Source organism: Salvelinus alpinus, chromosome 6 (assembly GCF_045679555.1).
Source record: "Salvelinus alpinus chromosome 6, SLU_Salpinus.1, whole genome shotgun sequence".
Lineage (NCBI taxonomy): Eukaryota > Metazoa > Chordata > Actinopteri > Salmoniformes > Salmonidae > Salvelinus > Salvelinus alpinus.
The window spans coordinates 16,496,084-16,520,432 of record NC_092091.1 but is presented as its reverse complement, the minus strand read 5'-3'; the positions used below and the strand labels follow the sequence as shown (position 1 = coordinate 16,520,432).

Here is a 24,349-nt window from a genome sequence, read left to right as displayed (position 1 = left end):
AGATACAAAGTTTGGTAACTGTATGACGGCACAAACACCACAAACCATCATTCTGTTACCAAACTACATCTACACTGTTCTTCAAGTAAATATGTTTTGTACAATTTTCATTTCTTTATGGTTTGTAAAAAATTAAAATAAATAATTCTGCTTCCTTGGAATTGCCCTCATTACATGTGCATGGTCATAGAACCACTTCTTCCTGGTTAGTTGTTTGCATGATGAGTAACCTTGCCTGATACCTGAAAAGGTGCAATGGCTATAGGCTTTTAGCGGACTAATCTGCTCTTCTGATGTGCAGAACAACCTTATTCTAACCCTGCCAGTCATATTTGTGCCATGGCTCAGATGGGTCTCTGTGAGGAGTAGGTCAAAGGATGGTGAATTGTAACTGAGGTGATTCAGTTTCCACACATGCATGATGAGTAGGCCTAACCTTGCCTGAGACCTGAAGAGTTGCATTGGCTCCCCGAGGCTTCAGCTTAGCAGGTCTATGCTTTTCTGGTGCGCAGGAGACCTGGGTTGGTTCGCACCCTGTGTGTTGGTTACACTAGTCTAAAATCAATGCAAAGAGAGCTGACATGGCTAGGATGTACTACTACATGGGGGTGCGGAGTTGCGCTCCTGAAATTTGCATACAATTAAAATGGAAATTGAAAAGCGAAAATGCTTAATTGGGTAGTTGGGAAATTGGGACACTTGAAATTCCACTTTGCATTTGCGATTCTTTGTTTACCATTTGGCTTTTTCTGTTTACCATTTACCATTTTTATTTAGAATTTATTTTTACAATTTCCAACCATTTTCTATTTTCATTTAAACTTTTCAATGTAATTGTGGCCTATTTAATGCGCACTGATACGATAATAAAAATGTATTTAACATTTTCACAAAAGCATTGCTTTTTCAAACTGCCACTCTCCACCCTCCATAGTTACATACCAGAACAGTGTTTGCTCCTTTCAATCTAGGTTACAATCTAATTCAATCTAATTGTGATGTCATTTCAAATGTTAGCATTTTCCCTCAGAATGGTGGGGTGGGATGTTGAAGAAACCTTCATATTAATGCAATATTTCTTCTAACATAGGGCTAACACTTTCCACAAGTTAATCTAGGTCTACTCTTGCAAACACAACAACATTCTGCCTTTTATTAGAGTGGAAATCATTTTTAATATGAACAAATTACTTTAAAGTTACATTGCAAAAAATAGTGTTTTTTTATTGAGGGTTTGGTTAATAACACATCTACAGACAAAGTTGAAGAGTCACACTTTATTTACAAAAATACTGAGAACCAAACAGTCCAGGGCGAGAAAGCAAGAGGGATAATTCCCACAACAGCAGCTAATGGCTCCGTGCTGTAGACTGAGGCACGTCTTAGGTGAATAAGCAAACAGTAAAACTTAGTTGTCTGAGCCATGACTTTAGCGTAAGTGTGTGTTGTTGTTGCTGCATTAGGCCTGTGTCCGGTAGTACAGTGGCAGTCTGGGCTCCAAGCAGCAGAACGGGACCGTTTACTTTCTGCGGACGGTTTTACCCTTCTTAGAGCTGTAATACATCAGAAAGAGAGAGAAACAGAGTAAGACATCCAATGAAGAGACTATCGATGCCCATTTTTATCTACAAATAAAGACTTATGTTGACTTTAGTTGACTAAATTCACTTGAATCTAAATTACTTTACATAAAAGTGGAAACAAATGTGCAAGTTATGCTGTTCCATTGTTAATATGACATTGGTCTAACTGACAATCATCAACCACATCACATACAATTACATCAGACCACTCAAAACAAATCATGGAGTTTTCATGCTTAACCTTTATGACACACCATGCAGCTGCTGTGTGAGAACATTGATCTTTTGTGTAGGGTTTCTTATCTACATGTTTTATTATCATTCTAGTATTGTTTTTTTTTACCAAAGAGGGGGAAAATATTTTGTATTAATAAAAGAGGACTATGAGAGATTGGGAATAGTTAGGCTAACTGTCTGTGAGCTGTGTATGTGTCAGTATTGACTCCCCAACTTCCAAAGATAGAGAGTTTAGGAGACGAGGACATGTTGGAGACAATTGGCTATAGTTAGCGAGTTTCTGTCTCTTCTTTCAGTGGGAATGAACTCTAGACAGAATAACTTACCTGTGGAAACACACCATTTCTAAAGACTTGATTAGGGAACTGGCTTTTAGGACATATGTTTTCTGTAACTCAATGATTGACTGTCAGTCGGGTGTCCTATTCTATAGACAACACCTTTATATCGCTCTGCAACTCTTTTAAAAATGACATGGTGGTGTCAGTATACCATGTGTATTATCCTGTCTATAGCAGAGAATGTTCTCTTCAACCTGAATGAGTGAGATATAATCAATACTCAGTAATATTTCATTTTGTGTCTTCCATGGTGTCTTTTGTTGTCTCCTCGATCCATCATTGAACCTTTTGCTCTGTTTCCATCACCTCCTGTGTGAATGTGCAACTTTTTCAAAAAAGTTTCAGACCATGCACCACGGTGGGCCAGGAGAGCCACCTGAGCTGTGACAACTGTCCAGCTCTACTTACAATTTACTCAGCTCTTCCACTCTCTTACGCAGGGTTGTGACCTGGAGGAGATATCAAAGCAGAGCTGTGTTCATATCTGAGAGGCCGTAACTGAGGCCACCAGGCGGATGGACAGACTCAGAGGCCCAATGTCATCCCTGATTTTACTCAGGTAAGACTTGGAATTTTCCAGTGTATCTTGCAATTATAATATATAACAGGGTGTCTTACATTAGCAATGTCTGTAAAAACCTACACTCTTAGAAAAAAGGCTTGCAATGGAGACAGCCAAATAACGTTTTTAGGTTCTAGATAGCATATTTGTCTCTAAGAGTGTAAGGAAAAACGGGTCATATAGACCTTTTATGAGGTCATGGCTGATACCAGTACCACCCATACTGCCACAGTGTAATGTGTCATGTCCAGACGTATCTGCTCTAAGAACAGAGCCCGTCATAATACCAACTCAGCTCTTGAGTAGACTTAACATAAACAGCCCATAATTCTTTATTGTCCTGTATGTGGTATCACTGGGATAATGTACAGTATATTTATATTTTCTTTAACCAGGACATCGGATACATACCTCATACTTCTGCCTCTTCAGCCTCTCCATGTTATCAAACTTCTCAGACTCCAGCGTCTTCATCCATTCATGCAGCTCCTTTGCCTTCTCCCTAGAGCAGAGCAAGCAGGATGACTTGGTGAGTTAATGTACAAATTCTCTGAGGAGAGTCCTTACTCATATCTGTGGTTGAATACTTAATTCTGATTGGCTGAAGGGTGTTCTTAGAGTGTGCATTCATTTCAGATAACGGGACAGTTGCAAAAGTTTTGTACAGCTTGGCTATACCCGCTATAGGCCCATTTAGCCTCGCCAAAACAACACACTACACACAAAGTATTGTACATAAAGTAAAGCCCAAGTCTTTTACTTGTACTGGGAATTTCCCAGTCTCTTACTTCAGTTTTTCTTCATTCAGATGGTCGATGTTCAGGACCTTGCGTCTGCCTGTCAGGATCTTCTTCTTCTTCTCTCTCTCAGTTTCCTTCTTCCCACCTCTCTTTGAGTCAGCCTGTTACAAATGAATGGCAGCGGTTACAAGATCGAGCCGACATGTACACAAATACTTTTTTGTGAATGATATGTTATATACTAGTAAATTATCTTTTATAAATTCATCCTGTGAAGACCGGTTAGTCACTGGTCACCTTCTGCAGATGGCTGCTGTAGTTGGAGCCCATGCTGGACAGGGCAGACTTCTTCTTCGCATCCTCATCAGCCTTCTTCTTGGCATCTGCCTCCTCCCTCTTCAGCCTCTCCTCCTGTTTTAGAGATCCCAGCACAACGTCAGTATGTGTGTTGTAAGGACATGTCCCATATTGACAGAACGCTGATAGTTGAGGACAACCCAGAGGGGAAAGTAGTGGTACTGGTGGAGGACACAAACCTCACGTCTCGCCGCGCGCTCCTTCTCCTTCTCACTACGGATCCTGTTCTGCTCGGCCCTCTCAGCCCTACGCTTCTCCTGCAGACACACACACACACACACAGTTGGTTGTTATACCTTTGGCCACCAGTGGGCCAACATCTTATCGTTTTGTCAGGGTTGTATTGACTAGGAACTAAATGTAAGCAAACAGGGATGGACTACCTGAACTTGTCCAAAAAGAAAAACTTGTTTTAATTTACGACCTTGTTTATATTTCCAAATACACCCTATTTTCAAATACGACCTATGTGTATGCAGAGTGATGTAATTTACAAATTCTCACTCACAATTCTTTCTTTGAGGGCGATGAGCTCTTCCTCCTCCTTCTTTCTATGTTCAAAGTGCGCATCAATCAGGCCCTGCAGCTCAACAAGGTCCTTGTTCTGACGTTTCTTATGAATGTCCTGTAATGTTGGAAAATAGATCCACTTGTTAAGTACATGAAGAGTTCAAAGCTGCAATATGTAACTTTTTGGGGCGACCTGACCAAATTCAGATAGAAAGATGTGTTGTAGATCTGTCATTCTCATTGAAAGCAAGTCTAAGAAGCGATGGATCTGTTCTGTGTGTGCTATTTCTATGCTTCCCGTTCTTAAGTTTCGTTTTTTACTTTCGGTTTTGTACACCAGCTGCAAACAGCTGAAAATACAATATTTTTGGTATGGAAAATATTTTTCACAGTAGTTTAGATGGTACAATGATTCTTTATGCTAAACTTGCTTGTTTGGTCACATACACTGAAATTAGGTGAACTATTAGAATTTTAGCAACAAGGAAATGGTGGAGCGATTTCTGCATCTTTAATTCCAAAACGCTATATATCAATTTTCAGAAATGTTGATAAATCAGCTTTTATTGTTTAAAGAAATTTTGAAAGAGATTGGTGTTTTTTCACTATCTAATCATGGCATAGGGTTGTTCAATTACAGTTATGTATTTGTTTAAAATCTATTACTTGATGGATTCATTTCAGAGACAAATAATCATGTTTTTTTATCAAATGCTATATATGCGCCTCACTGTCAGAGAAATAAGTACTACTGCTAGGTTTTACTCAGTCAAATGTAACAAATAACTACATTTTGTATAATATGTACAAATTATACTATTGTCACATCAATATTACATTTTTTTAAAGATAATAATTCAATACAGAACTGTATGTAAAACATTTACATTTGACATTTTAGTCATTTAGCAGATGCTCTTATCCAGAGTGACTAAAGATAGCTATGTGAGACAACCACATATCACAGTCAAATATATAGGATACGAACATTCCAATCCAGCTAAACAATGGATATATAGCGATTTGCATAAAACCCCATTTTGTTCCACATCTAAATCTGAGAACAGTAATATTTTACATACACATGAAGGTATCCATAAGCAAACATTTTTATGAGAAGAAACCCCACAAATATAGCGTTTTAGAAATAAAATGTCGTCATCTCTGACATTAGCCCTGGTATTTATCCAGCCAGCTGTCGCCAGATGGTCATGATGTATGAAGGACTATAGCTACTTACATCAAAGTCAACTTTCTCGCCATCAGGAATCTTTGGTGCCCTGAGAAGTGTCAATATAAAAATACAGTGAATCTATGTCAAATTTAAAGCATAAAAATAAATAACGTTTATTTTTACGCATGTAATAAAAGTGTAATAATGTGATTTATTAAAAGGGTTATATCATGTAATAATGTTAGGGGTAATGCAACATTGTAAGAGAGCAGAGAACTGAAAGGGAATTTCAAAATATATATATATATATTTTTTGTTTACTGCCACTAGTTTGTTTTCTGTTGCTTATGTTATGTTATATGTTATGCTGTTTCTTGTTTGTATTCAAATATATGCACATATTTATAATTTGATATGATGTTGACCTAAAACAAGGACAATGAAATAATAATAATAAGAAGAAGAAGAAGATATATCTGAATAAATAGATTTCTGGTGTGCTAGGCCGATGTAAAATAAGACAGCTGAACGTTTTGACTATCACAGTTAAGAATATAGTATTTTTCAACGAGAGAGTGAAATGGAATTGGGAATAGGAATGCAGTCTTTCTATGCAGTCATATATTTCTTGATATAAATGTGTACAATGAAATGAGGTGTTACATGAAAAGATGACTTACTTGAACTGTGGCCTCTGGGCTGTATATTAAGAAATGAAGAGACAAGTACATGTTATTGGGTTAGAAATGCACACATCAGCATAAAAAGCAGATTAGTAATTCTCAGGCAAAAAAAGATTCAGGCATTACTTGGATGTTTTTACATTAAATGGAAAAAAATGGGTCTGCAGGTAGATATTCCTAATTGTAGCCTGGCTTTTAATTTGAGGTAGTCAATGTTCGTTAGTGATTTGAAAATCAAAAGAAAAATAACCACAAACTGACAGAAATCTAAATCTCACATATTTTTACTTAACATAAAAAACTTTGCACACACAGTTGGAGAATGTAAACTTGTTTTATATGTGCAGGATTTAATTCTAAAGTGTGGTCTTGTTTTAGAATAAGGAAAGTCCACTTGTATATTTAATGACAATATTAAACTGAAAATATAACTCCTTAAAGACAGGCAAAGTGTTTTACTTTAAAAGAGAAATGGTTTAACTGTGTAATGTTGATGGCTTGACCCCCACACAATTTCCACAGCAAGACAACACATATGTCATTGTTAGAAGATGGACTTTGAAGTTATCGACTTGTTATTTCTCTTGTTATGTGTTTGGTACATACCATGCTAATATCGAGTGGTTATTAAGCAAATGTTAGCATTTCATATTCTTTCATCCTTTTTCTTAACCCCCCCTCCAAACTATACCATTTATAATGGATTTTTTAAATCCTATCAGTTCTTAATATTCATTTTGTTTAGAGTCGGCCAATTTCGCAGTGCTCCTTGATCTGACAGACAGACATTACATAACAGACATTCCCCCAATATAGTGAGACCTGGGATATGGACAATATAAAGGCAGTCCTGTATACCGACCAGAGTGACACAGATAATTCATCTTTAATCAACGTACCTTCCTCTTCAATGACATCTGCATGCAGAAAGCAATGAAAATAAAAGCTAAATAAACGGCAATAAGGGCTGACTAATGAGACTATAGGCTGCATACTGTAATATAGTCTACCTACGCTCAAGCATTTATGTCGTCTCTCTTTCATATTTGAAATATAAATTATACTTTGTCGGGCTAAGCACTATGAACTACTTTAGCTTAACACTTCAACAGTTTGTGGAACAACAGTTATGAATTTGTAAATGTATCTCACACAATAGCACCTCAAAGTATCATTCAGTTAACAAGTAACTGTCACAACAAACACATGTGCATGTATAATAGAGATTATGCCTTTTCAGGGTCATAGTAAAAGCACAGGGGTAAGTTTTCTCTTCTTAGAGAAATGGGCATAAACACTGATAATGACTTACATCAGGTATCAAAAGTTTCAAAAGTTAACCCAAGTGACATTTTGCACATCCAACCAATTGCCATATATGTAATTAATCAGCAATGGCGTGACTGCCTCTTTGAATGTATAACATGTATTATTACTATTTTTAAATATTTGTAACATTAAGGATCATATTATAGGGTTAGAAGTCTAAAGAATCTATTTATAAAATAAAATAAACATTATTGCTATAGCCATGAGGAAGCAGTTTGCACTAGAAACACGGTCTGTCTGTCTGTCTGTCTGTCTGTCTGTCTGTCTGTCTGTGTGTGTGTGTGTGTGTCTGTCTGTCTGTCTGTCTGTCTGTCTGTCTGTCTGTCTGTCTGTCTGTCTGTCTGTCTGTCTGTCTGTCTGTCTGTCTGTCTGTCTGTCTGTCTGTCTGTCTGTCTGTCCGTCCGTCCGTCCGTCCGTCTGTCTGTCTGTAACAGGTGGAGCGCACTGCTGCATCTAAAAGGATGATAGAATACCCCATGCCAACATAGCTTCCTCTGCCTCTGGCTCTGGGGCTGCCTCTGCCTCTGCCTCTGGGGCCACTTCTACCTCTTCCTCTATCACTTCTTCTTCAACTACCTCTTCAACTACCTTTTCAACTACCTCTTCAACTACGTCCTCTGCTACGGCTACACAACATGCCTTGAGTAACCAGGGAGAGGAAGGGGGGTGGATAGGTTAATGAATGGAAGCATGAGAAAGAGGGTGTGTTCTTTAGAGAAAGAGGAAAGTAGTTCATGGTCGTGACCACCAGGTGGCACTGCATGAGGCAGAGACAAAAGCAAGCAGGAGAAAGAGTTAAGTTGTCAATGACTAGATCTGCAGAAGCAATACTAGACATATCATAGCCTCTTATCCCTCTTCTTAGGGTGGCAGGTAGCATAGCATTGGGCCAGTAACCGAAAGGTCGCTGGTTCGAATACCCGAGCCGACAAGGTGAAACATCTCCTGATGTGCCCTTGAGCAAGGCACTTAACACTAATTTGCTCCAGTGGCGCCGTACTACTATGGCTGACCCTGTAAAACAACACATTTCACTGCACCCATCCGGTGTATGTGACAATAACAACATAATCTTATGAACAGGGACCTGATGAAGTGAAGCGTTTGAATGAGGAGATAGCATTAGTCTGATCAAGTGAGGTAGCATTAGTCTGATGAAGTGAGGCGTTTGAATGAGGAGGTAGCATTATTCTGATGAAGAGAGGCGTTTGAATGAGGAGGTAGCATTATTCTGATGAAGCGAGGTAGCATTATTCTGATGAAGTGAGGCGTAGAATTATTCTGATGAAGTGAGGCGTTTGAATGAGGAGGTAGCATTAGTCTGATGAAGTGAGGTAGCATTAGTCTGATGAAGTGAGACGTTTGAATGAGGAAGTAGCATTATTCTGATGAAGTGAGGAGGCATTAGTCTGATGAAGTGAGACGTTTGAATGAGGAGGTAGCATTAGTCTGATGAAGTAAGGCGTTTGAATGAGGAGGTAGCATTATTCTGATGAAGTGAGGTAGCATTAGCGTTATCCAACATGCTACGAGCTACATGAAGATCCAATGAGTTGAACGCACATTCTCAAACACACTGAAGATCAAGAGCGAAACAATGACAAATTAGTATAGATGACATGACCGTCTTCGTAGTCTGAGCATCATTGTTTTTTTACCTTCTCCCTCGCCTCCATGGAGTTTTGTTTTTTTCGGAGAAAGAAAGCAGTAAAACAATAGTGTTACCAAAAGAACCCGGCTGTACCCAATATATCAGTTTATAATATTTAGTATATATAATATACTGTAAATATGGGTACAGTAGGGATCCGTTGTATGCGTACACAATACAGTCCTCCATAGCTAATCAAATGGTACCAAGTTCACAGACTTTTGAGCAGACAAAACATTTCATGGCCTGGTAGTATAATAGGCTTGAATCATCTACCTTCATAATGAGGAGACACGTTATGTATTTGTATTCAGACAGAATATGGACAAACTAGGAGGACAGTATTACTGGGAAAGGTCTACAGAGTTGCAGGGACCTGTTGCTAACAGACTAATAGATGTACAGTGGGGAGAACAAGTATTTGATACACTGCTGATTTTGCAGGTTTTCCTACTTACAAAGCATGTAGAGGTCTGTAATTTTTATCATAGGTACACTTCAACTGTGAGAGACGGAATCTAAAACAAAAATCCAGAAAATCACATTGTATTATTTTTAAGTAATTAATTTGCATTTTATTGCATGACATAAGTATTTGATACATCAGAAAAGCAGAACTTAATATTTGGTACAGAAACCTTTGTTTGCAATTACAGAGATCATACGTTTCCTGTAGTTCTTGACCAGGTTTGCACACACTGCAGCATTGATTTTGGCCCACTCCTCCATACAGACCTTCTCCAGATCCTTCAGGTTTCGGGGCTGTCGCTGGGCAATACGGACTTTTAGCTCCCTCCAAAGATTTTCTATTGGGTTCAGGTCTGGAGACTGGCTAGGCCACTCCAGGACCTTGAGATGCTTCTTACGAAGCCACTCCTTAGTTGCTCTGGCTGTGTGTTTCAGGTCGTTGACATGCTGGAAGACCCAGCCACGACCCATCTTCAATGCTCTTACTGAGGGAAAGAGGTTGTTGGCCAAGATCTCGCGATACATGGCCCCATCCATCCTCCCCTCAATACGGTGCAGTAGTCCTGTCCCCGTTGCAGAAAAGCATCCCCAAAGAATGATGTTTCCACCTCCATGCTTCACGGTTGGGATGGTGTTCTTGGGGTTGTACTCATCCTTCTTCTTCCTCCAAACACGGCGAGTGGAGTTTAGACCAAAAAGCTCTATTTTTGTCTCATCAGACCACATGACCTTCTTCCATTCCTCCTCTGGATCATCCAGATGGTCATTGACAAACTTCAGACGGGCCTGGACATGCGCTGGCTTGAGCAGGGGGACCATGCGTGCTCTGCAGGATTTTAATCCATGACGGCGTAGTGTGTTACTAATGGTTTTCTTTGAGACTGTGGTCCCAGCTCTCTTCAGGTCATTGACCAGATCCTGCCGTGTAGTTCTGGGCTGATCCCTCACCTTCCTCATGATCATTGATGCCCCACGAGGTGAGATCTTGCATGGAGCCCCAGACCAAGGGTGATTGACCGTCATCTTGAACTTCTTCCATTTTCTAATATCTGCGCCAACAGTTGTTGCCTTCTCACCAAGCTGCTTGCCTATTGTCCTGTAGCCCATCCCAGCCTTGTGCAGGTCTACAATTTTATCCCTGATGTCCTTACACAGCTCTCTGGTCTTGGCTATTGTGGAGAGGTTGGAGTCTGTTTGATTGAGTGTGTGGACAGGTGTCTTTTATACAGGTAACGAGTTCAAACAGGTGCAGTTAATACAGGTAATGAGTGGAGAACAGGAGGACTTCTTAAAGAAAAACTAACAGGTCTGTGAGAGCTGGAATTCTTACTGGTTGGTAGGTGATCAAATACTTATGTCATGCAATAAAATGCAAATTAATTACTTAAAAATCATACACTGTGATTTTCTGGATTTTTGTTTTAGATTCCGTCTCTCACAGTTGAAGTGTACCTATGATACAAATTACAGACCTGTACATGCTTTGTAAGTAGGAAAACCTGCAAAATCGGCAGTGTATCAAATACTTGTTCTCCCCACTGTATGTGGTCTGACATTTAGAAAATAATTTAAAGGTATGCTTTAATTCATTCTAATTTTTGATGCATAGGATTAATTTACCGCATGGCCTGTTATCAACATTGGCTTCTGAAACATTCCTGAAACTGGAAGTTCAGCTTTACAGATTGAAAAGATCCCTAAATCATGGCTTTCTCCAAATTCACAGTATCATAAACAAAGTCAATACATGCTGTTGTGCTGTAGAGGGCAGTATTGAACACAACTTGAACTCCAAGGAGGGAAGCCAAGTTTGTCCATTGCATTAAACTATTCTGCATAGAGGACTGAAATCAGTTAGACGTTGTTTCAAAAACATACAGAATGATTCAGCATACGATTGAACAATTACTGATTTAAAATGACTATGATAATGACAAGAGACAATAATGATACCTAGCAATAATAAAGTAATAATGTTACTTACCTTCGCTGTGAAAGGATAGAAAAAGATATTGCACGTTTATTCAGGCAGTCAAAACAACATGATGCATGGGAAATCTGGATGAGGTAATCGTGAGGATGAAAACGAATGTTACCAATACTTACACTTCCTCTGTGTCAGACATGTTGACAGTGGACTTTGCACCTGAGGTACAAGGGAAGAAAGAGAGACACTTTCACTAAGACACCAAGGAGGCCACGCTCAAGTCACTAGCAGTATTTACAGCATGGGGTTATGGTCCCGGGCTCTAAAATGTATTCTCCCTTTACCAGAACCCAATCCTAATGGAATAACATTTCACCAACATTTTTTGAGAAATTGTGTTACAGGAACAATGTGCAGGATTTATAAAGGGCATGCTTTTGAATCACAACCTTTTGAGAACTGTTTTATAATTAGTGTTAGGAAATGGGAAAAGACTGAAATTCAACACACTCACAATTCTGCTTCTCAGACGATAAATGGGACCCCCATACACATATTTATGTCTCCTTCCTCCCCTCCCCTCCCCTCCCCTCCCCTCCCTCTCCCCTCCCCTGGCCCTCAAGTTAACTTAATCTCTTGGTCAAATTCCATGCCTCAACATAGGTGCTAGGAAATGCCTATCTTTAGAAACATGATGCCCTAGTTCTTTATCAACATTTTCAAGGCATTCTGTCACTTATAGGCCAATTTTAGTAGGCCATTGGCTACCTCCCACTGGGCACACAATTTCAATTAAATTACGTTGAACCAACGTGGAATCGACGTTGAATTGACGTCTGTATACAGTGGGCTTTTGCTTCTGATTTAGTTTTGCAACTTATTGTTATCTTGTCAGACAAAGTATCATAATATGATGAAAAGTATGCATTTTGAATTGATTAGCATACATTACCAGGATGTTTACATTGCATTAGCCTTTGCATTTGTAAAGGCTACCCTGGAGGCCTCCTCACACATCATGACTATTCCCAAACAGACAGCTGCAAATGTCTCTGAGAAACATGTCCAGGATCCGATTTCCAAAGCACAGATCAGGTTCTTTCTCTTGGAATAGTATCAGTAATTCTAATTTAATTTCCTTATGCGGACTTCTCCCTCACATATGCATTTCAGCCACTTTTCTCTGATTCCATGGTGACATATTAACTTGTTATAGATGAAAAACAAAAATGGGGTAAAGCGGAATAATGAAAGTACATCACACTGTTTGATAATGTAAAAGACGGAAAGTCAAAGGTTGTTTCTTGAAATCCCAATCCTATTCTGATACCTATACATTTCTGGCTTGATTTCACAAATCAGACTATAGTTCAATGGGCACTGTAACGATAGTAGTGTCTATGTGTTTATCCTAAGTATGGAAGGCTTAATGTACCACCATGTTATCCTAGTTCACGGGGGATCCTGGATAACATAAACTATCAAATGTCACACCTTTCTCTCTATGAGACTGTCTCCAACTTTGCTGCGACATACACTCAAACATATCTATTCACCAGATATCTGTCCAGCTATCTGTTTACCATCTCACAAAAGACCAGTATAGTGCTAGCAATACTGTTCCCAACCCTAACATTGAGGTAGCTTTGAGCATATCTTTACATTCCCTCATCTTAGCCTTACCTGTTACTTAAACCGTTGGATCAGCTCCACAACATAGCTACAAGTTTTAGAGGGCCATTTGTAAATCCCAGGCTTACGATAGCCAGTTGGAGAGGGGGCTCACCCCAGGGACTTTGTAGCACCCAAGGCCCTTTCACCGCTTAAGTCACTTTTACAGCTTAATCCATCAACAGCTACCAGCTCATAGCAGATACTACAACAAGAACAACAACACCATACTTTCACACCTATACGAACATTTCATCACACATAACATTGACACTTGTCTCAAGTCATTCTACATGTCCAGTGGCTTTCAAGAATGATGTTCTAAGAACATTCCACCTATTCAATGTAGCCTACTGTAACTCCAAATGTCAAAGCAAAAAGAGACACCCACCCTCTACTGATCAAGTCAAGATAGAAGCTTTTATAGAAACCTGTATGTTCCTTTCACCTGTCCCTATCCCCCTGGGTGGGTCCTTCTCACCCTTGACCTCAACACGGAGCAGCCGACTGTTTTAAAGCCTGAGTGTTTTAACACAGTGGCAGTGATTTTGCACGTGTCGATTTAGCTGTTCTTGAAAGGAGACAGCTAGGGGGGCCCTGAGCTCTTAACATTGCACTTGATCTTAATCTTTCTATCTCTCTCTCTCACTCTCTCCTTCTCTTGTTCTACCCACTCACTCACTCACTCACTCCCTCTCTCTCTCTTCCTTCCAACCCCTCTCACTCTCACACTCTCTCTCTCTCTCTCTTACCTCAGAAAAGCGTACAGAAGAAATGAGCTCCCTGGTGGCCGAGACTGGCTGTAAGGTTCTGCAGAATTACCACCCTGATTATGTCCTTCTGTTATAGTGACACTTGATCCACGGGGGGTCCCTATTGGCCAAGGAGCCGTAAGAGGCGAGGCCGCGGGTGGGATGTCTCGAAGTCTTAGACCCGGCACTCAATAAGGAGATGGATGGATTGTGGGGTAGGGAGGGAGGCCTTAAGTTGGGAGAGGGATAGCTAAGATAGCCCTGTTGCTATATTTGCCGTCATGTTAGGCAAGCAAAAATAACTTAAAAGTTAAACAAGACAGGAACGTCAGTGAGGCAATCAGATGGTGGACTTGTTTCTTTTCCACGGGACAGGGAGCTTAGATAGATACATAAACACAATGTATGTCAATGGCCCGATCAAAGGAGGACAGGATCTGTGGACAGTCTGTGTAACTGTTACTGTACTCAACCCTTGACATTATTTGCTGAATCAACTATCAAGGTCTTCAGCAGTTTTAAAATAGTATTTTGACTGACCTGTTGGTCTAATTCAACTTCATAAACAGGCTATGATGGTAAGATATGTGTCGGTGTCCATTTCTTGTATTAGTGTGAATTAGATTCACACCAGGGCAAGAACTACCTGTCATGCTGAGAATGTTTCTAATTTGCTAGCTTCACCAGCACCTTACAGAATTGCAAAAATAAGAATTTTCCTCATCTCCTGTGTCATGGGTGCTTGATTGGACTGGTTTAGTACTTGCCCAGTTAAATAAAGGTTAAATAAAATAAAAAAGTAGGTGGACCATTTTTCTACTCTACCCAGCAGCTTTAATTGGCAAACAATTTGATCAGAATTGGTAGAGCTAAACTTCCTGTGCTGGTTGAGATGGCTCAGGCTCTCCTGCAGGGGGCGCCACTCTGAAATATTATTTTTCAGAGGAGCATCTGGTCGCGGTAGCGAGGGGTGGTGATATCTAAAGTGCTGTGGCCACCCCCTGCCTGGCTGACGGTCGCAGCTAGCGCACTGTCACGACGGAGCACATTCTGAGCAAAAGGCTCAGGTTATATTTTTGGACTGCCATGGAGACTGGCCCTTCCATATGTAGGAAGGGTGTATAGTTGTGCTCAACATGAGCCTCCCGCTCTGACAATCCGGGCCGGGACAAGCAGGCAGCAGCCGGCCGACCCCCAAGTAGCAGTCACACAGGTAAACACACTGCAATTACGATTTTATACTTGTCGAGACAGCTCGTAGTAACGTGTTTATGCTATTGACAAGGAGGGGGGAGGGAGGGGGGGGGGGGGGGGGGGGGGTAGAGCTTTTACAGCCAGCCCCCAAAAGGTTGTACTCTATACTGTAGCCATTGTGGCTAAAGCTATCTGACCATAGGGATTTTGAATGTAATGTCAAAGCGTCATTAAATTGGGAAGTGGGGCTTAGAGACGGGCATGCACACTGTTGCATGTGTTTTAATATATTTAGTGTGTTGCGTTCCAGGTATCTAAACTGGATCGAGATATCATAATGCTTAAAACAATAATGGTTTATGTTCTGATACTCCTGCAAGTATATGTTAACCTATGAACTTATGAAAACACAGGGTGTTAGCATGTTAACTGTTGAAATACAAGCTTTTACTAAGTGTTTTAAGTTGAATGTTTTTTTGTTTTTCTCATTGTAAGGGGACTCCCCTGTCGGGAGTGTGTTGGTTAACGGTAAGAAGCATAACCTGGTAAGCTCAATTATGTTATATTTTTAGATCTTTACTGATTATGTGATTAACTCATAAACTAACTGCATGTGCATGTTTTTTAGGGGTTGGGAGATGGTGGACACCAAAAAGCCATTGTGATGCATGGTTTTATTGCTAGGCTATTATTACCCTTTCCTCTTTTGAACTTGCATCTTGGAGGTGCTCCAAATGCCTAACCTACAAGAGCCTTAAAAGGATGACCTCCTCTCATGTTGCAGGTCCAGTCTGTCTTACTGTTGCAGAGTGGGCCCTTTAAAACATGATCAGTGGTGGACTGCATTTGAGTTAGACTAGTAGAGGCCAAAAACATACAAACCTACATGGAAAAACCATTTAAGTGAAAGACGGAATGCTGCGAGAGAACTATAATATCCTGATTTGTAGGCCTATCACATTCCTTTAAAATCTAAATACAACTATCAAGGTTTAAACTTTTAAAGGTTTACAGTCATCAAGGTTTAAATAGATATGAGTCAAAATCTTACAATTATAGAATGTGTTTACTGTGCATAAAAAAACCTCACATCACAATGACCACTAGTGACATCACTGGGGTCAAATGCTCAATGTTCACTTTCACTCTTAGTTAATTCTTGAACCTGTAGGTTGCAGGCCAAGTGTGTCTGCCAGTCAGACCTCACAGTGTCAAAGCAAAAGTATCTAACTGCACTGTAGTTTATACAAGTTTGAAAAGGTGGATTTGCATAGGTCACTTAATTACTGCTCATGTTCAGTATACCCACAGGCACAAGTGTCAGATTGCAGTACAGTGATTGGACCCATATATGCTCTCAGGTTCTAGATGATATGCATAAGCTGCACCTTAGGTACCTTCTCATCAGTGATTTACTGTCACCGTGATGCACCCTGCCTGTACAGGACAGAACCAAGCCTTATAGAAGGGAGCAGGTGATTGGCTGCCCTCCTCTCTGCTCTCAGCCTAAAATTAGGACAAGGAACCTTCCAGTATCAGCTGTGAGGCCTTAATTGCAGGGAGTGTTAAATTTGACTGCCCTCCTTCGCTTTCCACTTCACTTCGTCTCCAAGTTTTCCCTTTGTCCACTGCAGATAGCGTTTGTCGGGCTGCTTAAAATTGACAGATAAAAGCGCTAATAAAAAACAAACGTCATTGTATACAATACTTTATTTCATGTAAGAGAAAAAAATGAAGGTTTAATAACAAGAAAAGCAGAAATGACAATGATGGGTCTTTTAAGATTAAAATGTTACATTGGTAACATAAATAGGGTGGTGGAAAACTCCAGTGTGCAGCACTGAAAACAGAATCATGGTTAAATAGCAGGATAAAATGTTACTATGTGTGAGATAAAGAGTTATTAATACAATAGACACAATCAATGTTCTGTAACCAGGTGATTCAGTTACCGCAAAATCATTTGGCATTTCAATGCAATATTTTATGAATGCACAAAAAAAAATGACTCGCTTAAAAGCTTAGAGAATATGCCTCACCCAGTGTAGCCTAGCGTTTAAAGACATTTTACATTTTCCTGTGTTTTATACTGTATATATTTCCACACTATGAGGTTGGAGTAATACTGTGAAAATTATGATAATGCCCTTTTAGTGTAAGAGCGGTTTGAAAAGGCAGTCTGAAATTTCAGCCTGTTTTGGTGGGATGGAGTTTTGGTCTGCCTAGGTGGTAAATGAGTTAATATACCAATAAGAAAGAGTTCCAAACCTCTCTGCCATTAACAGCTCATTTCCAGTTTTCCTCTCCCACTCGGACCCCTCCCAGACAGTCCTAGCTAAATTCCTGCTTGAGATATTGCTCTTTGCTAAGAAGCTATTTATTTATTTTTGACCATTTTAATTGACAACAATCACAGTAAGGTACTTAATTGTTACCCAGAAATGATTTAATATTGATATAAAAACGGCCGCATTGTGCCTTTAACACTATATTCAGAAGATGTTTGGATAATCTTGGGGCTCAAACAACAGCCAGAAGAAAAATAAAATATAAACATGATATTACAATTAACAGGCTCAGTGATCAAACTTCCCAAACCAGAACAATTTACATGAGTTACCATTTCAAATTCAAAGCTTAGGTTTTGGTTTTATGTCACTTTCTGCATAATTTCCAACATACATGTGCGGTACATGTAAATGCATTCACCTAATGTTTGTCAATGGCATAAAATGAAGGGGGGAAAAGTAAAAGTAAGTAAAAAAACATATTCATATATACATACACATATGTGAAAGATACTTTTGACAAGTAAGCCAATACAAGTCTGAAGATTAAATTGAACTGGGGAGCTCAAAGTGAGTACACAGAACAAAACAAAGCAACAAATAACCATTGAAGAAGTTCTCAAAAGTCACCTACTGAATGCGGTAGGAAAGGTATAAACTGAATTATATTGTTTTCATAACAGGTGCTACTGCAGGATATCCTCACAGGGTTTGCTGACAAGGTGGCCAAAGTTGTTGAAGTCCATACCATCTTGAATAGAAAGTCTTTGCCACCAACATTTGTATTTCAATATTCACCATGGTATAGGTCTGAAAAAGAAAGAAAAAAGTAGTCAGATGTGTTTGTTTACCAATTATGTGTTGATGATTTTCTTGATGGTCATTGAATAGTTCAGCCACTGATCTATACCATGGGCCAAGGTGGGGGTGGAAAGCAGCTGTCAGGAGAAGTTGAATTGATTGAACACTGCCCCTCTTCCTTTAAAACAATAGGCTACTGTATCATTGATAACCAAATAAATATGCCTCACACTGTCATGTATTTTTTTCAGGGGGTTAAACTGCTCATGGCTGCCAGTTATAGCAATGTCAATGAACCAGGCCTGCTTTTCCAGCAGTACCCTCCAGCTCTACTGCCCAAGCCTGGCAAGGAAAATGCTAGACTCCAGAAACTACTCAAGAAAACGGAGAAAAAAATCAAGAAAAAAGCCGCCCCTGAGACCGCAAAGACACCTGTCCCTTTCCACTCAAGCCTCTCTCCTGTGAATGAAGCAAGCCCTGACTTGGAGCACAGTGACCACTCAACCCCTCCCAAAACTCCAGAGGCATCCTTCTACACACAGCACCCCAGATTTGCTGTCAGGCCAATCTATCGGCATGTGGCATCCCCTTACCCGCAGCAACGAGGAGCCACCTTTGGTGGAACAGCAAGGTTCGCCCCACAGCTGTATGCTGCTCCAGCCCCCACCTTCCCCCAGTATGTGGCCCCACTCTACACATTTACTCCAACACACCCGTCAGCCGTTCCAGGGCCAGCCTTGCATGAATTGGCACCCAAGACGCCTATGCAAACGTCCTCTGTGCCTGACGTGACAACGACAGCTGCTGCTCAAATTGCTCCTCCAGTCACTGCTTCAGTACCTCATCCACTCAGTGCTCCAGTTGCTCCTGTCACAGTCACTCCTGTTGCCACACAACCTACTCTGCGAATAGCCCCAGTAGTAATACACCGCAAAAGTCCAAGTCCACGTTTTAAAGCTACCGAAGCTACACTAAAAGCACCCAAACCGATGTTTGATGTCCCTCAAATTAGGGTCTATACTGCATCTATGTCCCCCCTCCATGATTATACTGGATCAAAGACATCCACTGCAGACGCATTATCTCTGAGTATAACACCCACATCAGAAATCACAAGAGCTACAACACCAACAGCTGAAATCAAAAGGAGTGCAACACCTACATCCGGGGTAAAAAGAGGTTTAACACCGACACCTGGACTCCAAAGGAGTGCAACGCCTACATCTGAAGTGAAAAGAGCTAAAACACCAACTCATGATTTTTTAACACCAAGAACTCCTTTAGGTCGCCCTAAGACACCCTCATTTCATGTGTCCCGTGCCAAAACACCTGTTTTTGAAATATCAAGAACCAACCCACTTTTATTCGCTGTATCACCCATTACTACAGAGGCACAGATATCTAACACACCAACACCTGGTACTAATGCTGCCAGTCAGTCTTTGTCTGACCCTTCAAAATCACCTTCAACTATTCTAGGTGAAAGAACTCTGAATGGGGAAGTGACGTCGAAAGAGACTCCCACAGCTAAATCACCTCCTCAGAACACTTCAAAACCAGAGGCTCCTCGACACGAAAATCCTGTAGTTGAGTCTGCCAGACCAAAGACCCCTACAGATCTATTAGGCTATCAAAGACCCAAGACTCCAACAAGTGTTGCACCCACATTTGGGTACCAAAGGCCCAAGACTCCAACAGATGTCACACCGAAATCTGCTGCACCCTCATATGGGTACCAAAGACCCAAGACTCCAACAATTGTCACACTAAAGCCTACAGCACCCACAGATGGGTACCAAAGACCCAAGACGCCAACAAAAGAAACATCAAAACCTACAGCACCCTCAGATGGGTATCCAAGGCCCAAGACTCCCACCAATGAAGGGCATAAACCTATGACTCCAACAATTGAGTATCAAAGACCACAACCACCAGCAGGGTATAAAAGACCAAAGACTCCCACAGCTGGGGTATCATCTATAGGATTTCAAAGGCCCAAGACACCAACATATGTGGATCCTAAACCAACCCATACCTATTATGGGTTGACTCCTGCTGCATATGTTGCCCATGGTGGAATCCAAAGTTTTTCACCTTTATTTGGAATATCCAGGTCTAAGACGCCGACTCAAGAGGAATCTAAATCCCCAACACAAGAGCTAGAAGCATCTAAAACACCTACCCAAGAGTTACCTGTAAAATCACATCCTTTGCCCGAGGTGTCAAACCAGGAAGTATCCTCCAAAGAACTGGAAAAAACTATTTCAAGTGAGGCCATAGTATCCACGACAGTAGTTAAGCTTCCGCTTCCAACCATTGTTGTTACACAAGCTGAAGAGGTCTCAGAAACAAGAGTATCCACAGCTGTGACCAGCAAAATATCAACTCCTGTTGCTGAAATGCCAAAGGTTAAAACTGTGGCAAATACAAGACCATGGGCTAAATCTCCAACACCAGAGGTTAAAACCCCAGTGAAGACACCAACTTATGGAGTTTACCCAAAACCCAAGACACCCACCCCAGAAACCCAACGCAAGACAATACCGCCTTTCTCAAAAACAGAATCTCCTGTGGCTAAAGCCAGTGTGGTGCAACAGAAAGAGTTGAAGGAATCAACAGAGCCTAAAATGCCAACCAAAGCAACCTCTGAGGCTAAACCAGTAGGGACAAAGCCAACCAATTCTTCTCCACTTGCAAAGAATGCATCTCCTGAGAAGCTTTTGTTGCCGGCTAAACCAAAGAATAACCAGGAAGCCAAACCTGAAACGGTGGTATCAGCTCCAACCACACCATTGACAGAGAAGAAGGAAGAGAGGAAAGACTCTTTCCCAGCAGCTGAACCTCTTCTTAAAGTGATCCAAAAGCCAAAGGGCATGATGAAGTCTAAACTCAGTGGTTGGTCACGGCTCAAGAAGCACATGGTAGTGGAAGAAGAACCACCTATGTTCGCAGACTCAGATCCTAAAAAAGAAACAGCGAAGGTGACTGAGCAGGAAGGAGGTGAAGCGAAAAAGGATGAAACGGTGTCATTTAAAGACATGGTGGCAGCCGTAACGGCTGACGATCCTCCCAAGGCAGCGAAGAAGTGGGATTCTCTTCTCTTCGATATGTTCTCCACTAAAGAGAAGATTATGCAGGTAATTGAAGCCAGCAAAAGTGAGGAGGAGAGAAAAGAGCAGCCAAAGGATGCAGAGAAAGAAATCCCATCCTTCGCCCATCGTCTGCCTGTTCTCCTTTTCAGCCCAAAGTTTGATGCCAAAAGGCTAAGAGAGGCTGCGTCAAGGCCACTAACAAAAATTTCAACAGTGTTTGAGATGGGTCTCATAGGGCGTAAAAATAAAGACGAGGAACCAAAAGACTTTAACAGAACAGCTAGAGGGTTCACTTGTCCTTAAACCAAGTCTCTTTGGACTGGTAAAGATTAAACTGAGAAGAACATTTTGAAAAATTATATTGTTAAATGTTTTATGTGCACTGGTGTAGAAATGGTAGTCATAATGTACAGGTCCCATGTAATAGTCTCTCGGCTTGACACAGGATACAATATTTAAGACAGTCTCATAGAGAATGTGGTCTTAACTTTATACTTGATAAATGCACCATGTTGCATTTTGAGCACTGATTGTTTTGTCGTCTGACTATGTTTCGCATTTGTGTGAATGTCTCTTTCTCTGATAATATGAAAATATTACCTTGACAATCAGAGGACAAGGGAAAATGTTTTGTTGTTTTAAAAGAATTTAGACATCTCGTGAGATTAAAATGTACAAAGATTATGTAAATCTCTGAGTTAATTTTTTTGTCCACTGTTGAACCCTGATAGGACACTGAGATTATTTTTCAGAAGGGGTCCTGAGACTGTAGTGTAATGTACTTACTTAGGTACACCACTTACTAAAAACGATAAACTCTCAGTTATAGTACATGTGTCTTGAAATCGCAGATGAGTGTAGAACCTATAGACTGTATTGATGCAGGTTTTGGGTATCTGAAGAAACTTGACTCCGGGGCATTTAGAGAAATGTTTCCAAAGAAGGATGAAAAGAAGAGGAGAGGATGAAAGTAGTAGTGACGTAGGACTGTGTATTTCCCAAAATGGTGCTATTTACATAAGTCTTTCAAATAGACTTTAGATATTCAGGTGATACTTTTTCTTAGAATGTTTGAGTAGCCTGCAGATGCTTATACCAGTCTCCTTCCCTTTTTTGGACTACAGGTCAGTGAGAGTGTTATTTGAGAAATAGGGTTGCTAACTCCTGTGGGGGACAAGTCAGCTCTATGAAGGATGTGTTTGACTGTTGGTGTGGGTGGATAAGAGGTCAGGGGAAGGGTTTGTGGGATATGGAAGGCAGTGACGACGGACGCTAAGACAAATGTATACAGGAAGTCCCTAAGGCCGAATCCTAACTGGAGATCCACCAATCTCCCATCGACATCAATGCAGGATTAACGTGAAAGTAAAATAGACTGAAATATCATGTTTCACACACACAGTTTTCAAATACACAGCTTTCAAACGAGGGCCCCGGAAGGGTCAAGAGCTGAGAGTGACATTTGACCTTGAGTTTCTGTAGGTTCCTCAGCTTGTTGTTGGTGCTTTACGTTTTTCTTTCATGCATGTCTATATTAAAAAGATTAAGAACATTGTCTGTTATTGACAGAGTGATGTTCAACTGCTTTGGAATCTGAGATTTTGCTGCATAAGTTTACAGTAAATGTTATTTTCTATATATTTTTGATAAAACAGAAAATAAAAAAGTTTGATTATAACATTTTTTATGTTGGTTAATGTTTGACATAGAAAGTTCATCTTGAGCTACAGAATTAAATAGAGAGAATTAATTCTGTAGTGAAGATAATGGGCAGATCAAGGGCTATTGATAGAAGTCATGCTATTTAATTGTAGCTGGTATTTTGTAGATTTAAATGTTTTATTTTTATCCGCAGGACCAGCAGAATAAAAAGGTGTTTTTTTGCCTAAGAGAATACGAGTTATTATTGGACTATTATGGTATTTACACTAATGTTTTAAAATGTATAATTGTTGTCTAAACCCAGTCATCTCACCTGCTTTTCCATTGGTGTATTCATCCATATTTTCATCATCATCATCAACAGGAATCTTCTCATATTTGCCATGAGCAGTCATCACAAATTTGTACTTTTTACCAGATGCATTGCCCTGAAAAGCATAGACTGATTTAGAACAGTGAGAATTTGCCACAGTATATTATACACTAAGTTTGAAACAGAATATTCAAATACTGTACGTTTGTATTGATGTGTGTGTGTGCATGCATGTGTGTGTGTGTGTGTGAGCGTGTGTGTGTGTGTGTGAGCACGCTCACCTTTGCCACTGCTCCTGAAATCCCAGGGGATGTTTCTCCAATGATCTCCCACATGTTCTTTTTCTGCATCACGTCACCAGCTTTTACATCCTGGGGAATAAACAGCACCAAACAGCAACTCTTCAAATGCTTTCTGGAGTTTTATATAAAATGTTTTTTGGAGCCATGCAAGATAAGCAACCTTCGTGGCTTTGGTTCTGAACCACAGGAGGTTGGTGGTACCTTAATTGGGGAGAACGGGCTCATGGTAATGGCTGGAGCATACGTCAAACACATGGTTAATTGCCACTCCATTCAAGCCATTGTTATGAGCCGTCAGCAGCCCCCACTGTTCTGAACCTCCACAATAGAACTCTACGCCCCACTAGATGGCAACCTTGAATAAGGCACACATCACTGATTCTCTGCATGCCTGGTGCACAGCTGTACTACAAACACTTACATGTAGAACAGTTCAGAAGGAAAATGGGAGGAAAGGGAAAGAGAGTGAAAAGAGCAGTTACTTTAAGAAGGGAAGACGTGAAGACAGTTGAAATAACACGAATGAGGAACGAAAGTAAAGGAAGTAGATACACAGATGCTCTATTTTGATGAAGATGATTCAGTCTCTCTAAAGGGGATGAGACACCCCGTGTGACTTCTTACTACATTGTTGAACCAAAAGCCACTTCTGTGAAGGTGAGGCCAGTGCTAGAGAATAGTGACGGAGAAGAGGTTGGCGGTAATGTATGAA

General features: G+C 40.5%; 3 protein-coding genes across 5 annotated transcripts in view; 1 reads left to right on the top strand and 2 right to left on the bottom strand.

The window, feature by feature from the left end:
* Nucleotides 1-1,262: 1,262 nt before the first annotated feature.
* Nucleotides 1,263-9,268, bottom strand: LOC139578231 (troponin T, fast skeletal muscle isoforms-like; the record flags this gene model as incomplete). The annotated part of the gene is made up of 10 exons (XM_071405571.1): nucleotides 1,263-1,553; nucleotides 2,570-2,610; nucleotides 3,135-3,225; nucleotides 3,512-3,624; nucleotides 3,761-3,874; nucleotides 4,000-4,077; nucleotides 4,329-4,445; nucleotides 5,571-5,610; nucleotides 6,185-6,203; nucleotides 9,175-9,268. Coding segments are annotated over 10 exons (741 nt in total), but the record flags the coding sequence as incomplete, so codon positions are not given.
* A 5,704-nt stretch (nucleotides 9,269-14,972) lies between these two features.
* Nucleotides 14,973-22,044, top strand: prr33 (proline rich 33). Of its 2 annotated transcripts, XM_071405567.1 has the most exons (3): nucleotides 14,973-15,198; nucleotides 15,675-15,724; nucleotides 18,520-22,044. In XM_071405567.1, exon 3 carries the CDS (start codon nucleotides 18,535-18,537, stop codon nucleotides 21,661-21,663), a length of 3,129 nt encoding a protein of 1,042 aa, XP_071261668.1. In that variant the 5' UTR covers nucleotides 14,973-15,198; nucleotides 15,675-15,724; nucleotides 18,520-18,534; the 3' UTR covers nucleotides 21,664-22,044. The 2 variants fall into 2 exon arrangements, with proteins under 2 accessions (XP_071261668.1, XP_071261669.1); XM_071405568.1 differs by lacking the exon at nucleotides 15,675-15,724 and having other exon boundaries at nucleotides 15,116-15,198.
* The window catches only part of LOC139578230 (non-muscle caldesmon-like), a 41,034-nt gene continuing 33,559 nt past the window's right edge, over nucleotides 16,875-24,349 (bottom strand). The window contains exons 11-13 of one of the 2 annotated variants that reach the window (XM_071405570.1): nucleotides 23,617-23,706; nucleotides 23,336-23,450; nucleotides 16,875-18,277 (exon numbers count right to left, since the gene is read on the bottom strand). In XM_071405570.1, coding sequence (XP_071261671.1) covers nucleotides 18,255-18,277; nucleotides 23,336-23,450; nucleotides 23,617-23,706 — 228 coding nt within the window. In that variant the 3' untranslated portion in view covers nucleotides 16,875-18,254. The remainder of the gene's footprint in view (nucleotides 18,278-23,335; nucleotides 23,451-23,616; nucleotides 23,707-24,349) is intronic. The other variant, XM_071405569.1, reaches the window with a different exon arrangement.